Source organism: Podarcis vaucheri, assembly GCF_965113315.1.
Source record: "Podarcis vaucheri genome assembly, chromosome: 12".
Lineage (NCBI taxonomy): Eukaryota > Metazoa > Chordata > Lepidosauria > Squamata > Lacertidae > Podarcis > Podarcis vaucheri.
This window is the reverse complement of record NC_138750.1, coordinates 43302651-43319641: the sequence shown is the minus strand read 5'-3', so window position 1 is coordinate 43319641 and position 16991 is coordinate 43302651. Positions and strand designations below refer to the sequence as shown.

The 16991-nt window shown below is 44.8% G+C and overlaps 1 protein-coding gene across 3 annotated transcripts in view; it reads right to left on the bottom strand.

The window, feature by feature from the left end:
* Window positions 1–4232: 4232 nt before the first annotated feature.
* Window positions 4233–16991, bottom strand: part of GAD2 (glutamate decarboxylase 2) — a 40100-nt gene continuing 27341 nt past the window's right edge. For all 3 annotated transcript variants that reach the window (XM_082193863.1, XM_082193862.1, XM_082193864.1), the window contains 6 exons: window positions 16637–16701; window positions 15221–15299; window positions 13567–13716; window positions 10275–10382; window positions 8334–8423; window positions 4233–7303 (listed from right to left, as the gene is read on the bottom strand). In XM_082193863.1, coding sequence (XP_082049989.1) covers window positions 7130–7303; window positions 8334–8423; window positions 10275–10382; window positions 13567–13716; window positions 15221–15299; window positions 16637–16701 — 666 coding nt within the window. In that variant the 3' untranslated portion in view covers window positions 4233–7129. The remainder of the gene's footprint in view (window positions 7304–8333; window positions 8424–10274; window positions 10383–13566; window positions 13717–15220; window positions 15300–16636; window positions 16702–16991) is intronic.

The following is a 16991-nucleotide window of genomic DNA, read 5'->3' as shown; positions in this document are numbered from 1 at the left end:
CACAATATTAATATATTAGCCAAAGTTTTTAAGGTGCTCACAAGCCACTCTGAAGTGGTGTGAGTCGCCGGCAGGGAAGCTGGAGAGAAGGCAGCAGGAGGAATACCAGCTAGAGCATGGAAGGGTACCCATATTGTCAGCGGCTTCATAATTCATCTCTGCCTGAGGTTCTGTACAAGGACAGAATGAGACGTGGAGTCACTTGCCATTTTTTGTAAGTGCTATGATTTATCATCTACCTGTCAGGGAATAATTTGTGAGGCTGTTTAAGCTATCGTGTGGTCTAGACTCTCAGAGAACACACACACACAGCATTTCCAGTTCAGAATTATTGTAGAAAATACCAACGACATGTTGCTCTCTGTTAGTCTTTCTCCTGCCCGTGTCCTCCTATTGCCCAAAGGTGTGATGGTTCTTATTGGATTAGGAGCACAATAAACACACAGATGGGGTGAAGGCTAAATATTTTATTAAATAGCCCAAAGAAATAGCCCATTGTCCTGCAAACCTTCTGTCTTTGGCTTCTGGGAACCCTATTAGCAACAGTTTTGACCCCTGAAGATGGATCAGGAACTCTGGCCAGTGCACAACACTTTCTGTGGCCTAGAGATTCTTACTGGTAAATGTGTTTGGGAGGCTTATATACTGTTAGGGTACATTCTTCATTTAGGAGGTTGTTTATGCTTTCTCTGAAAGGGACACCCTCAGCCATGGTCAGGCCATGGTCTGCAGACACCTGATGCTGTAAGATTGCTGAATTGAAAAGTCTGGTCAATGCACAGGCCTGATCCAAGACATTTCTTTTCCTGAAGGGAAGGATACCCACCTCCCCAGTTCCACATACAGATGCCAACCAAAGTTGTTGAATATTTCTTCAACATTGGGAATGGCACAATGTCCTCCAGCGCACCTGAGGGTGTCAGACTTGCTTAGGGGGTCTAGGACTGGCCACATGGCACCATTTTCATAGACTGTGTTACTATTCCCCATTCCTCCCTATAGCAGCCCATGGAGGTGCTAAAAAGTATGGCAAGCTGTCTCCCTATCTGGTTTGGGGGTAGCCCCTGGTTCTGGTGCAGGTCAAATAAATGCACCTCTGCCTCCCTCGTTCTCTTGTTGTTGCTGCTGTTTAGTTGTTTAGTCGTGTCCAACTCTTCATGACCCATGGACCAGAGCACGCCAGGCACTCCTGTCTTCCACTGCCTCCCGCAGTTAGGTCAAACACATGCTGGTAGCTTCAAGAACACTGTCCAACCATCTCATTCACTGTCGTCCCCTTCACCTTGTGCCCTCCATCTTTCCCAACATCAGGTTCTTTCCCAGGGAGTCTTCTCTTCTCATGAGGTGGACAAAGTACTGGAGTCTCAGCTTCAGGCAAACAGCTAGGGCAGCTTGGAAGGGCCCTCGTGCAAACACAGACGCATGCGACGGTTGAGGCCTAGCTGGAAAGATTAAAGCCTGCTTCATGGGAGATGGATGGAAGAAAAGGAAATGTGAGTTGACCCTGCCCATAGCTTGGACCGATCGTGGCTAGGAACAGCTAGGAGCTAGGTGGAGTTTTGACTTGAAATGTTCATTTTGGGCTTCTCAGAAGTACGTAAGGGCAAAAAGTGGGCAGGGGGAAGGCCTGCCTGCAATGGTGGCAACTTGAGAGGTGCCGGAACTGCACTCTGGCACTATCCAGCTGAAAAAAAGCACTGGTTAAGAGGCATACTGCATGCACACCTATCTAGATAGGGGCAAGGCTGAGATGATGATACCTGGTTACCCATTTTTAAGCAGATGATCTGATGATGCAGATTGAGATAAAAGGAGATCCTACAGGTTGTCCCACATGCTGCAGTCCCCCTGTGCTTGCTCTTGGTGGTCAACATTGCTTTGTTTTCCTTCCTCTTTATTGTACTTGGCAGCTGGAGAATTTGGGAGAAGGGAGAGCAAACAGATGGTGAGCTTTGAAGATTGAATGCTGTGAGTCAGTGCTCAGCTAATGTTTCCATTTATATACTTCTCGACCCCCCTCCCTCTTTCCTCCTAGCCATTTCAAACCAGCTGTAATGATTCCTACCCATTTATCCTGAAGGGTGCTAATTAAGGCTGTGCACACACTTTGGAGAATAGCATTGGAATTGGCTTAATTTGGGCACAGAATCCAAGCCTTTGCATCTGCTTTAAAACAAAAACCCGACTCAGATTTTTGAAAGCTAGCTGTCCCAGCTGCTTTACCAACCATTTTTAATATTTGGATATTTACAGCTAGGAGATGGGAGAGGCATTCATGCAGCTCACATTTCCGTATGGTTTTAGAATCACAGATTTCCTGCACCCGACCACATAAACCTGACCACAAGGCTAAGCGGTAGGAGATATGCCATGCATGCAGAAGACCCCACGTTCAGTCCCCAGCATCTCCAGATAGGACTGAGCAAGACCCCTGCCTGAAACCCTTGAGAGTGGCCAAGCAGTGTAGACAGTACTGAGATAGATGGGCCAACGGTCTTAGTATAAGGCAGCTTCCTATGTTCCTAGCCCTCATGGTGAACACTAAACAGGGATGCTGGCAGTGTGTCAGGGCTGGAGTCAGATGCAGGTCAGCATGTAGAAGCAGAGTCAGTTGTCAGTGAAGTTAACTATTCAAGGAAACAGCATATAACTCAGCAACACGTCCCAGTCGGTCTTGCCCCTATAGAGCAGTTTCCAGGACTGAAGGTCCCTGCCTTCTACCCATTCTAAGGCTCCTCCTCTCCAGGATATCTCCCAAGCAGCCTCAAGCCTCTCTGACCTCTGTTCCACTCTCCTCACTATCCTGCGTGTTCTTGGAAACCAGGGGGGAGGGGGGAGCTTGTTGCAGCAGGAGAGGGGGACTCCCTGGATTCTTCAGCAGCTTCTTGATTCCCCTCTGCTTCAGCCTCAGAGTCTGAACTGCTCCCTGTCACAGGTTCTACCTGCTCACTAAACCCTGTTGGCCCTTCAGCATCAGGTACCTCCTCCCAATCTTCTTCCTCTGACTTCTCCTCAGTGTCCCACCACCAATCCCCAGGCTTTGGGCCTTCCTCTTCTGGTGTTTTCCTCGGGTATCCCCCTGGCTCGTACCTCCCACCACTTCTCTTTGTCCAGCCAGTCCTTGACACAGTGGCAACCGTGCAGACAAGCATTAAAATGGGGGAAAGGTTTTCAGTGGGTCCATTACAATGAATGAGCTGAAGGCATATGGAACCTTGCTGGAGATTGCTGTGGACCAAATGGGAGACTGGGTAGAAGAAGAAGAGGAAGAAGAGGAGGAAGAGTTTGGATTTGATATCCCGCTTTATGACTACCCTAAGGAGTCTCAAAGCGGCTAACAATATCCTTTTCCCCTTCCTCCCCCACAACAAACACTCTGTGAGGTGAGTGGGGCTGAGAGACTTCAGAAAAGTGTGACTGGCCCAAGGTCATCCAGCAGCTGCATGTGGAGGAGCGGGGAAGTGAACCCAGTTCACCAGATTATGAGTCCACCGATAGTGGAAGAAAGAAAGGCAATAAGAGGAAGGGAGGAAAGAAGGGAGGAAGCAAGGAAGGAAGGAAGGAAAAGAAAGAAAGAAAGAAAGAAAGAAAGAAAGAAAGAAAGGAGAGAAAGAGAAAGAGATTGCTTGTTAAAAGAAACATAAGTTGCCAAATGAGCTACAGTGGTACCTCGCAAGACGAATGCCTCGCAAGACAAAAAAACTCGCTAGATGAAAGGTTTTTCCGTTTTCGATTTGCCTCGCAAGACGAATTTCCCTATGGGCTTGCTTCGCAAGACGAAAACTTTTCGCGACTTTGTTTCCTATGGGAAACCGTGCATCGCAAGACGAAAAATTCGCTAGACGACAAAACTTACGGAACGAATTAATTTCATCTTGCGAGGCACCACTGTACAGGTTTTCCTCTGCTTTACAAAAAACACATTTTCTTTTATTTGTGATCCCACACCCCTTATAAGATAATGAAACAGGTAAACCACTTTATGTATATAAAGATAAGAGGGGAATCAAGAGCCTGTGACAGTGTCCCATTATTTCTGTGCTTATCACATTTAATAGAAAATGTGCTGAAGCAACAACCTGACAAGGGGTGACAGTTGGAATAAAGCTCCCTAGTCCTCCTGACCTTTGGTGAGAGATGGCACAAAAGATGTTCCTGCTTCTTGCGATCTCCCAGGTCGGTAATGAAAAGGGAGGGAGGGGTGTGTGGAAACCCCGCAGAGACATGTCAGCCACATTTTTACACTTTTTATTTGGGTTCTGAGTGACATCACAGATAAAATACTTTAATCAAATACAAGAAGAACAGGTTGCCATGTAGTTCTCCCCCCCGCCCCCCCTTCAGATGCAACAAACAGAGTTAACATGGAAAAGAAAATCCTGCTGGTGATTATCCACATGAAAACACCAGTTGAAGATCTCAGATCGGCACACACAAGTAATATCTACACGGACCGTAATTAGCTTTATTAAGCAAAGCAAACAAATCATTTTTTTAAAAAAAAAATCACATGCAAGATGTAACCCAGGCCTATAAATCCTCTTTACCTTTGCTCCCTGTACCTTCCCTGCCCCTGGGGCAACAGGAACATTTGGCTGGTGTGTTGCAAACTAGCTGTTATCCCAAGTTTGACTGCCATGCAACTGTCCATTTCATTCAGTGGAAGTCGCAGTAGCACCAACTAAATGGAGATTACACAGCAGCAGAGTTTGCTGGGTGGTCCTCAAATGTCCTGATTCATGGAGATCCTCTGGCTGCCCCCCCCCAATCCTGCGGCTGTTCTCCTCCAATGAAGTGAATGGAAGGAAGAAGCCATTATGCACAGAGGCCTCTGCTGTTATCTGAGTAGGGATCTCATTGGCAGAGCTGTTCACTTTCCAACTCTTAAGCATTAAATGTCTAGAGTTAAACATCGTTTCACAGGAATCAGCTTAGGGTGGAAGAGATTGTGATCCGAAGCAGGTGAGCAATAGAGAAACTAGAACGGATGCAGTTCTTACAATATCAAGGTTCAATACCGCTACCACACAATTAAGGACGGCTCAGTTAATATATTGTACAAGCTTATACAGCGATACATGTTTGATTGGCAACACTGTACAGTTTTAAGTCTAAAGTGCACAGCCTCAGTCCGAGGTGACAAAAAAATAAATAAAACCTTGCTATCAATATAATTTAAAAGGCAACACAAATTACAGACACAGCTTCATCTCCTTGCTCTTCTATTTTGCAGTGCTACAATGAGCCAGTACCAAAAAATTTAAGTATTTTCAATCAATTCTGACGACATCGCACTGGTTTACTTCAAGTATTTTGAGAGAGCGTAAAACAATATTGCTTTACAAACCCACGTGGCCATGTTGATCCTAGTTAAAGCTAAAACCCAAAACTTGGCCAGTGTTATAAGTAGAGACAACTCCAAGATGTGAAATTCAGGTAGATGGAATTTTCCTCCCTCCTTCCCACCCCCACCCCGCCTGCTTGCAACATGGCCTAACTTGCAAGTGTAAAGTCTTGGTGGGCCTTCAATATGCCATAAAAATGGTCCTCATAATCAGAAGAGGTGCCTGAAACTGCAAAGAGGTAAAGCTAAAGTGCTTTATGTGTATTCGAAGGTATTTCCTTCATATCTTGCAACCCTCCATCTCTGCATAAGTGCAGAGAGTGGCTTGAAGGAGGACCAACAGCCCAGTCCAAGATCTTTTGTTGCCCGAGGCAAAGCAGCTGATGCTTCTCCAACCCCATGTTAGTGTCAAGGTGCATAGGACCCATGACTGGTCAAGTTATTTTGGTACCTGAGGCAGAAAAAACCCCAAATTCTCTCTTGCCTCCCTGGTTGGGGGAAAATGCAACCATAATAAATTAAACAACAAACCAAATTGCTGCCCTTTCATGGCACTGGAAACTGGCTGCTCACTCTGCCTAATGGTAGGGCAAAAATTATAGGGGCTTCTGCAGCTATGTCACCTCACGTTGAATCTTTGTATAGAGGTTGGATTGCACAAAGGAATTCTGGTTGGCTGCTTTGGTGAATTTTGGCCACATGATTCCAAGATTTACTCCACCCCATAGCTCTCAACCCAGCAATTTGGCTCCCTCGCTGGTAAGCCCTATGGTTTGGTCTACTTATGTTAAGAAGTTTTAGGCTTCCTTTACCTGCAGCTCATTAAAATGCTGATGGCACAAGCAGCTGATCTGAACTTTGACCTTTTAATTATTATTATTGAGAAGACTCCAAATACAACGCCATGTTAAGTCGTGGGTAGCACTTTCTATGATGATTGTGCGTCTGCTTAGATAGGCCACTTGAGAAACATCATAAAGATTTTATAATTTCACTGTCATTGATCTTGTGTTGTTGTTGAAGAGCTGCAGTAATCTCTTGAGGTTTTTGTAGTACTAAACTCTGGAGATGTAAAGTGACAAGCAGAACAGAGACATTTCTGTTGGATAATTTATGTGGGCTTCTGTCTCAAAATAAGCATTCAATGCAATTTCTCTGAAGGAAAATAAAGGATCTTAATATCTACTATTACTATTTTTTGCCCCTGCAGTCTTCATAACCCATAGAAAATAAAAATCTATATTTTACAAAATAGGATCTTTTTAATATATATAATATATATATATATTTCTTTTGTAAAATTATATGTAGTTAAATACATCTGAAATGTATGTAAATTAGAAATTCTGTTCTAATATACCAAGACAAAAAAGGCAACATTTCTTTATTTGAAAGCATTTTTTGTTTTATGCTTTACAATGCCCCTCACTGTGTTCTGTGACTGTCTGGGGGCAAATTTGGCTACGTTTAATGCAAACTATCACTTTTACTAACTGCACTAAAATTTGGAGGGTGGAATCATGAGCATTTCATTATTCTGGATTTGTCTGAATGCAGCCTTTTTATATTTTCTAATTGGGAAATATTCACAAACTCAACGGGGAGGGGGGAAAATACTTTTAAAGAGGAGCAATGTTCTTAAGTGTTAAATTGTACTCTACTTTGACGGCACAATATAGAAATAGATTCACTTTGGAACAAACTACAAATACATTCACCACAGTTTGTGACAACTTAATTGTCTACCTAGAGAGACATTTCAGAAGGGTCTGGAAGACCACACAATTATAAATCTTGCCCAAGGCGCTCTATTTCCTCAATCAGGAAATCAATGTCTTGGTGAGCTGCTGCTGGATTGGAGATCACCATGCGGAAAAAGTTGACCTTGTCTCCCAGGGGCTGATAGCTGACCATTGTGGTCCCATACTCCATCATTCGGGCTTTAATAACTGGAGCCACCTTCACAGACACGGTATGAAAAACAAAATTAATATTCTACTGCCTCTGTTCTGAGCATATTCTTAGGGGCAAGCCTTCCATGCGGTCCTCTCCCTATAGCATCCAGCAGAACTCACCTGTATCGCAACATTCTGTTGCTCTCCCTTCCCCTGCCACATCATTGGCTGACCTGTGTTCTGATGTCACAACATTCCGTGTATCTCCCCTCCCACTCAACATTATTGGGTGACCTGTGTTCTGATATATGACCACATTCTATGTCTCTCCCTTCATTGGCTACCACTTCTTGGGTTTACACCAGAGTAGCGTTTGTCCTACTTGGCTCAGCAACCAACCCAAGCTCCCATAAACTGTGCAGCCTTGTGCAATAACTGCATCAGGGACACTCTTCAGTTGCAAGGGATCTGAGTTCATGCTGGACATCTGGCCACCAATGCCGTTTAGGGATTGTCCGCATTGGAGATTATTGTGTGTTTGCAGCTGTTTGCGTTCCCATTTAATTTGTGCAGTCCACATGATATTACCCCCAAACAACACCAGTCTCAGTGCTTTTTGCCTGTAAATTGAGTTTCCCTGATACAGAGATACTGAGCCAACAAATTAGAAAGCAGGGGCAAACACAGAAGGGAATGCCGACAGGTATGAATGGGAAGGACCGAAACTGCTGCTCATATGCAAATGCATATACCGTATTTTTTGCTCTATAAGACTCACTTTTTCCCCTTCTAAAAAGTAAGGGGAAATGTGTGTGCGTCTTATGGAGCGAATGCAGGCTGCGCAGCTATCGCAGAAGCCAGAACAGCAAGAGGGATTGCTGCTTTCACTGCGCAGCGATCCCTCTTGCTGTTCTGGCTTCTGAGATTCAGAATATTTTTTTTCTTATTTTCCTCCTCCAAAAACTAGGTGCGTCTTGTGGCCTGGCATGTCTTATAGAGCGAAAATGTGCAGGTGTGGACTAGTCTGGTCTCATTTGAAAAGGGGGAAAGTGCATTCTGTAATAGAAATGGGCACATTGTCTTCTTCTTTTTACCTTTGAAAGACGGTTCATTCTTTCTTCATTATCCTCCATATTTCGTAAACTGGGAGGCACATACCAGAAGCAAACGTTTGTGTGCTGAGGCTAATGGAAAGAAAATAACATCTTAGATTGCACGAGCAACTCAATTGCCACAAGGTCCATGCGTTCCCCTTTCCCACACACAGCTCTTCCTAGGACACTAGATCAAAAGCAAAAAACCAACAACCCCAAGCTTGAGCAGGGTGTTGTTTCTCAACCTTTTTGAACCTCAGCTCCTCCACTAATAAATTTAGGCTGCAGTCTCCAGTATAAATTCCTAGGGAATAAGCCCCATTAAACCCAGTGAGAAGTGCTTCTCAGTAAACATGCATGGGGTTGTGCTGTTTACTTACCTTCTGCACTCAGCAGTAGCAACAGGTTGGATTCAGAATATGCTAGTTAAACTTGTTTCCCATTGAAATGAATGGGTATTCACATAGCCATGACTAACTTTGATTTTGAAATGTCCCAAGTTTCAGGTTTTGAAACTTGTAGATTTCAATGGGACCTAAGTGCAACTCAAGTATGTTGGATCCAACCTAATGTGGCAGCGATAATAGATACTGGGAGAAGGTGATGGGTGCATATGCTTTGAACACACAATGTCTGAGCTTTAGTCCCTGGCGTCTTCACTTAAAAAGATCTGGCATCAAGGGTAGGAAAGATCTCTTTTTGGAGCCCTGGAGGGCCACTGCCAGTTAGAGGAGACTGAGATATAGTAGGGTTTCAAGAGCAGACTTGATTTTTCCTATGGATTCCTTTAATGGATTCCTTTATGGATTCCTTGGTGTCCATAGTTTGACATCAACTAGATCTACAGTCAAACCTCAGAACTTGAACGTAATCCATTCCAGCTGACCGTTTGACTTCCGAAACGTTCGAGTTCCAAGGCGCGGCTTCTGATTGGTTGACAGCTAGGTTTTTGCATAGTGGAAGCCACGTTGGATGTTCCGAGGAACGTTCAAAAACCATAACACTCACTTCTGGGTTTTCGGCATCCAGGAACTGAAACATTTGGCAACGGAGCTGTTCGAGTTCTGAGGTTTGATTGTATCACTTGTGGTGCCTGTACTCAGAAGGTCAGCAGTTCGAATCCATGCAATGGGGTGAGCTCACATTGCTCTGTCCCAGCTCCTGCCAACCTAGCAGTTCGAAAGCACAATAGTGCAAGTAGATAAAAAGGTACCGCTGCGGCGGGAAGGTAAATGGTGTTTCCGTGTGCTCTGGTTTCTGTCACGGTGTTCCATTGCACCAGAAGCAGTTTAGTCATGCTGGTCGCATGACGCGGAAAGCTGTCTGTGGACAAACGCGGCTCCCTCAGCCTCAAAGCGAGATGAGCGCCGCAACCCCATAGTCACCTTTGACTGGACTAAACTGTCCAGGGGTCCGTTACATTTTTATGTAACAGGGAATACACATATGTATTCACTGGGTTAGATTTACAACCTAAGAGCCTAATACGAGCTGGCTGGATTAGGCCAATGGCACAGTGCCAACCAGTTGCCTATGGGAAGCCTGCACTCTTGTCTTCCTGCTAGGCAGGAAGGCTGATTGATGTTCTGGTCAATTCAGGTGCTCTCTGGGCTCCTTACACTGATCTTGCAACTGATTCATAAATCAGCATGGTAATCATTCTGCTAGTGCTTACGTCAATTCCTTCTAGCACACTGGGCGGGAAGATTACTTGACAAACAGTCCCTTGGTCTGATCTCTATGATTAGCAAGTACAGGGCAGACTTTTTAATTAATAAAATCCCCAATCTATAAAATGGTGTAGTAATAGATGTTCTGGAGCCGTGCAATCCCAGTGTACTTTTACTTGGAAGTCTGCCTTTCTGTGATTGGTGATACTTACTCTTAGGTAAGTGTGGAGGGATTTGCTTTTCAAAGCTATGTTAAAATAAACACACACACCTTTCCCTCAATCACCAGCTCAAAGCCTTCTCTGTTCTTTATTTTGTTGTACAGGTATTCTGCAAGTTCCAAGCATTTGTCAATGTGTGCTTCAAATCCTACAGTGCCCTTTGGAACAAAGGAAGAAAGAGAGAGGAACGGAGGGTTAGGTTTGTTAAATGTATATATCGCTTGGCTACAAGAACCCCTGAAGAAATTTACAATCAGAAGAGAACAAAATATTTTTATTTTTTCTGATTTTGGAGGATGCACTAAAAAAAAAAAAAAAAGCATCACAGTAGGCACTGCCTTGTTCAAATCCTTATGCAACAGACCAGCATATGACCTGAAGGGTGCTGCTTCTCTAATATACAGCAATCTATTAGCAGGGGATGCTGGAGGTCTCTGAATTGTATGGGAATCAGAAATAGGCTACCTAACTGAAGATCACGAATGGGAGGGTATCTGCACCCCTTCCCACCTTAAAACCCTCTCTGCTCACTTACAGGAGGCCTCGCTCAAGGTCCTCCTTAAAAAGTAGCAAAAACAGCAGGCTGCATATTGTATTTATTATTGCTCAAGCTCCTGGAAAGTTCTGGGGAAAGTTTTCCAATTGAATCCAGTAGGGTTTCCTTCTGAGTAGGCATAGTTAGAATGCATCCTTTTGTGTTCGTACTTATGTACAGAGATCACAGAACATAAACCCTTAATTCCACAATTCGAGAAATACTGTATTTTTCGCTCTATAGGACGCACCCAACCATAGGACGCACCTTGTTTTAGAGGGGGAGAACAAGAAAAGAAAAATCTCCCCCTCTCTGCACAGCGCCCCTTCAGTGAAGTGGCAGGAGAAACAGAGCCCCTTTCATTTCTCCTCCCGCTTAGCTGAAGGGGCACTGCGCCTTAGCTGAAGGGGCACCTACCCTTCAGCGAAAGGAACCCGAAGCCTCCAGAGGCTTCAGGCAGCTATCTTTGAAGCCTGGAGAGTGAGAGGGGTCGGTGCGCACCAACCCCTCTCGCTCTCCAGGCTTCAGCGAAGGCAACGTGAAGCCTCCGGAGCGCGGCGGGAGCGCTCCCACTGCACTTCGGAGGCTTCACATTGCTATCGCTGAAGCCAAGGAGCCTGCATTCGCTCCATAAGACGCACAAACATTCCCCCTTAATTTTTGGAAGGGAAAATGTGCGTCTTATTGTGCTGGTCCCGAGGGTTAACCATGCAGCGAGGTCCGAGTCCAGTCTGAGGTCGAGGGTGCAGTATGGAGGCTGTCTGTCAAAGCTGAAGCAGGGACCAAGGCAGGGAGTCGGGTGAGGTCAGGAACTCTGGCAGGAGGGCAGGACAGGGTGCAGGCAGGAACAGGCTACCAACAATGTTGCTCCCGCAACCTGGGACTGGGACTGGCTGGCTTTTATCTGCCCTGAGGCATAGGGCAGCCCCGATCCTCTGGTGATCTGGCTCTCCTGGCTCTGGAGGTGAGCACTCCTCTTGCGGGAACTTAGTTCCCTCCGCCTCTCTGCCCTGAGCCTCTGCAGCTCAGGAGAGACTGGAGGGTTACCGGACCCAGAAGCAACCTCAACTTCTTCTGACGGGGCTGAGGGTGGAGCACCTGCAGGCAATGGGTCCTCCATCACCTCAGGAGCCAGAGCAGACTCAGCTGGTGCCTGCACCTGAGGATCCAGCACAGGTGAGGACCCTTCAGGCTCATGCCCCAGCCCCGGCTCAGCTGGTTCTGGAGGCGGGGACTCCTGTGCAGGCTGGGATTCCTCATGTTCAGCCTCCGAGTCCGAATCCCAGGCCATCACACTTATAGAGCAAAAAATATGGTCTATGAATGTTGTCAGGGTGAAACTTGATTTAAACCACCCTCTTCTTTTCCTGAGTGGATAAAATCAATGAGTTAAATCACCTTGATTTCATTCAGTCTGTCGGGCGTACATAACTCATGAACCACCAGCTCTGTGTAATGGTGCTGCTCAGTCCTGGATCATTCCCTTCATTTCCTCTTTTTGCATCCACATACAGAGAAACCAGGAGCTTTATGGAGCAGCTGTAAGGCCTCTATAACTGGGACATGGTGTGCATTTCCTTGCTGGATCAAAAATGATGCACACCTGACTTAAAGCAGTGGCAACCTGGTTAAGGTTAGCTATAAGATGATGCCAACAATGGGTGGCAAAAACATCTACAGCCGCATGAAATGTGTGTTTCCTGCAGGCCATTGTAGTAAATGAATTTGTTCATCTTAAAGGAAATCTTGGGGGAGGAATCTGAAACCACTCAGCAGGAAGCATTATATTTGGCAATATTTCCAAACTGCAAAATAAGCTGGTCCTCGGAGAGTCTTTACAAATATGCCCCTAGAAAACAACAGATTTATAATTGGTTTCCCTTTCCCCACATCAATATTATGCCCGCTCCTAATTGCTGCATAAAATGGAAGCAGGTGTTCTAGTCACAGTTTTGCCATGTCTAGTTTTAAGAATTCATACAACAAAATCCTCTTGTCGTTCTTGAAAGCTTTTAGCCCGATTACGCTAAAACAGAATTGTTAGGCTGCCAAATTGGCTGGAGTCGAGGTGCAGCAACTGCTCCATGATGTCACAGGCTCGAAGCTTGAAAGCGGCACTCAATTCCTCATGGCTGAAAGGTGAATTGCCAATTATTATTCATTTGTTCACTCCCAGGTTTGCGCTTTTTATTTATTTCACGCACAGAAGGATCGTGTTAGGGAGGGCAGTGGCTTACCCAGAGACAGCTCTTGTAGGAATGCTCAGCCGCAGTTGCCTAGCAACCCAGCAACCAGCATTTACGTATTTAGCAAAATTCTTAATTGCTTTGCATTCAAAAGAATCGCAAAGCGGTATACAAAACAGAACTCAAATGCAATACAATGCATTTATAATGAAATTAAAAAAACCTATTAAGATATGATGCTGTTCAACTAATAACGCTCACAATTACACACCCATCTATATATACCTCAGTACAAAATCCCAACCAGTCACTTTATATGGCAAAGGCCCCATTCATACCATGCATTTAAAGCAGCATCAGGCTTCTTTAAACAGTCATGGCTTCCCCCAAAGAATCCTGGGAACTGTAGTTTGCTAAGGATGCTGAGAGTTGTAAAGAAGCTAATAAGTTTAATAATATTGCTAATAATAATAATAATAAATAATAATAAATGATGATGAGTCACTCTTTCCAGGAAACTTTGGGAATTTGGGAATTGTACCTCTCTGAGGGAAATAAGACACCTACTTTCCCCTCTCTTTTTCTGACTCCCTCGCTCCCTCTTCCATTGTAAATACTCACCTTTGCCCTCCACATCAGCCATAGCTTGAAGACATCAACATGGCGCCCACATTGCAAGGCTTTGTCTCCAGTGTCGTATGACAGGTCGTAGTGCTTATCTTGTTGAAAGAGGTAGGAAGCGTGCATTTGGTTACAGCTTTGCATCAGGCCCTTTAAAGAAGCAAACACACTCTGAAGGGCAAGTGCAATAACAGGGAAGTTTTACTGATTCAAGAAAGCGCTTGCAAACAATTCCTCATCCTATGCTGTGCTGCGAGGAACAGTTGATGTGTGTGTGTGAAGGCCTCGTAACTCTTTGACTTTGTAAGAAGAAGAAGAGTTTGGGTTTGATATGCCGCTTTGTCACTACCCGAAGGAGTCTCAAAGCGGCTAACATTCTCCTTTCCCTTCCTCCCCCACAACAAACACTCTGTGAGGTGAGTGGGGCTGAGAGACTTCACAGAAGTGTGACTGGCCCAAGGTCACCCAGCAGCTGCATGTGGAGGAGCAGAGACGCGAACCCAGTTCACCAGATTATGAGACTACCACTCTTAACCACTACACCACACTGGCTCCCTAAGGTTTCCTAAGCAAAGGATACAGGCTCCAGTGCTGGCCGAAGGGGCCATCAGTTGTATCTTTAGACTATATTATGAAGTCAAGAGCATTATTTTCGTCCATGCTTGTGGGACACCTTTGGGAGAAGAAAAGGCTAAGAAGGAGCAAACTCTACACAAATCTGGAGTGGAGTCCCTAAGATGAAGTCTTGTACGCCTCCTTCTGGAAATTCCTGCAGCCAAGCTGGTGCCAAATGTATTCTGCTTTCCTTGTGACCACATCAGTGAGGCCGAGAGGGCAGCCCAGGCTCCATACACATAGCCCAGACTTGCTTGCAACATCATCACATAAATATATTCTTGCCATTATAGCTATTGCCCTCACCCCCAACTCTATAAACAATTCAGCTGAATATGTGCTATTTTCTGCTTCACCTCCTACCAGGGGCTCCCACCTCCTACCGGGGGCTCCCAAGCCGGAGGTAGCCAATGGGGCACCCTCCAGAAACTGTTGTGTTCCAGCTCCTATCATCCCATGCCAGCACAGCCAGCGGTCAGGCATAATGGGAGTTATGTTGGCTTTTCCTGTCCTGGCTGCTGTGAAGATGGGAGTACCTAGTAACCAACTGTGCGTCACTGAGCTCTTAAATCCACAGTAAGGAAAGCTAGGAACCTTTTGGAAACCCCATTTGCTTCTCATATTCACTCGTCTGCTAAAGTAGCATAGTGCCCCCATCACGGAATCCCCCATAATATTCCATACTAGTTGGGAAAAGAAAGATAGGGTGAAGGAGCCTTACGCTGCTGTGGAAGGAACTGGAGGAGGAGCTTTGGAGAGCAGGAGAAGGTGGAGAACATTGGTCCTCACAGCAAGAACTATTGAGAAGGGTTCCTGTGACCAAGCTGTTTTGTTTCTCTGAATAAAGAGTTAACTTCACTGCCATTGGGTGCTTTTTGTTTTACTGTTGATCTATGCCTGACTCCACCTCCTGATATCCCCATTTCTAGGCAACAACCACTGCACCCATTTTTTAATTTTATTTTGTGATTTCAGATTGACTACGGATTTTTTATTATTCTTTTTTAGGTGAAAGATGTCAATATGGATGTAAACATACCTCTTCTCGTACGAGCAGAGCGGAGCACTGCAGCGGGACCCCCATCATTTTGTGTGGGTTCCATGTCACAGAATTGGCCCTAGAACAGCAACCAAACTTTAACATGAGGTGCGGCAATGGCAGATTGCATTCACAGAGGCGTAAAATGCAAACAGCGAAACCAAAATAAAAAGGCGGCTCTTGTATGGCCAGAACATTAAGGCTGAAAATAAGCCAAGCAAGCTAAAAAATAAAGTAATGTAGAGTCATTATTTCATGCCATAATCAGGCTTTTTACGAACATCCAATAACAGTTAATATAAATGTATTGGCACAGATAATGTTCCTTAGAAATGACAGAGATTTTTCAGCTTGGAGCTTTTCCAGTGAATGTCTTTTTACAAGTCCATAGTTGTTTAGACTATGGTTAATGAGAGAGTGGTACCTTGGCATGTTTTCACTAACCAAACAAACCACAGTTCCCTGTGTCTGGATGTCATGGGGCACTTTGACTGGTGGCCCAGCTGCACCCTTGTCTGGGCAGGAATAGCCTAACTTCTGTTGTCTATGACCTGGTAACCTTTAGGTTAAATTACTGCAACACATTATACGCAGGGCTGCCTCTGAAGATGGTTGGGAAACATCAGCAGAATTCAGCGGCCAGGTTGCTCACCGGAACTACAGAGTTTGAGCATATTACACCAATCTTGGCCCAACTGCACTAGCCGCCAATTACCGTAGTTTCCAGGCCCAATTTAAAGTGCTGGTTTTGACCTATAAAGCCTTAAATGGCTCAGGACCGCAATACCTTAAGGATCGCCTCTCCCCATATGAACAGACCTAGATCCTGCAGTCATCATCTGAGGTCCTTCTTTGTGTGTCTCCTCCTCAAAAGGTCTGGAGGGTGGCAACATGAGAATGGGCCTTTTCGGTTGTGGCTCCCCATTTGTGAAATGTTCTCCTCAGCGTTGCTCGCCTGGTGCCTTCATTACATATCTTCAGGCACAAGGTGAAAATGTTTCTTTTTAACTAGGCCTTTGGCTAAATATTTTAAACGTGTTTGTGGGAGGGGGGTTATTGATTTGTTATTGTGTATTTATTATGTATTTGTGTTCTCATTTTGTATTTTTTATGTTGTGAACTGCCCTGTGATCTCTGGATGAAGGGTGGTATACAAATTTAATCAACAACAACAACAACGTAAAAGGAACAGCAGCAGGCTCTTATGCTTTGCAAATATTTGGTCAAATATTTTAATAATGATTGGAACTTGAAAAATAGTTTCTGCTGCTACATTTGACAAGAGGATATTGACTGGTTTTAAATTTGCAGGAATTTTGGTAGCAGTCAAGACAGCATATGAGTAGTGTCTAATAATATTTCCATCAGTCACTGCAGCACATAAGTGATATTTAATGACATGTCCATAATTCCTACCTTTCGACACCATTTAATTTCCATTTATGTTTCCTTGACATCAGCAGCCCACCACCCCATGCTCCCTGGAAAAGAAAAGAAAGAGCAATAATTGTATTCAGTCGTATGGATTTCAAGGCTCTAATATCCAAGCCCGCAAGTCACTTCTGAATGTTCTCCTTGTGTGATCAGGGAAGCAGCCAAAAAAATATTGTTGAGGAAATTTCAAAACAGGGGAAGTGTATGAAACATGTTCCCCAAGTGCACATTTGAAATTTACAACCACATGATGAAATGACGCCACTGGTTTAAGTGTCTGTAGAAAAGAAAGAAATACCTTAAGCCCTTCAATTCAAGTGACTGTCCCCTTGCATTT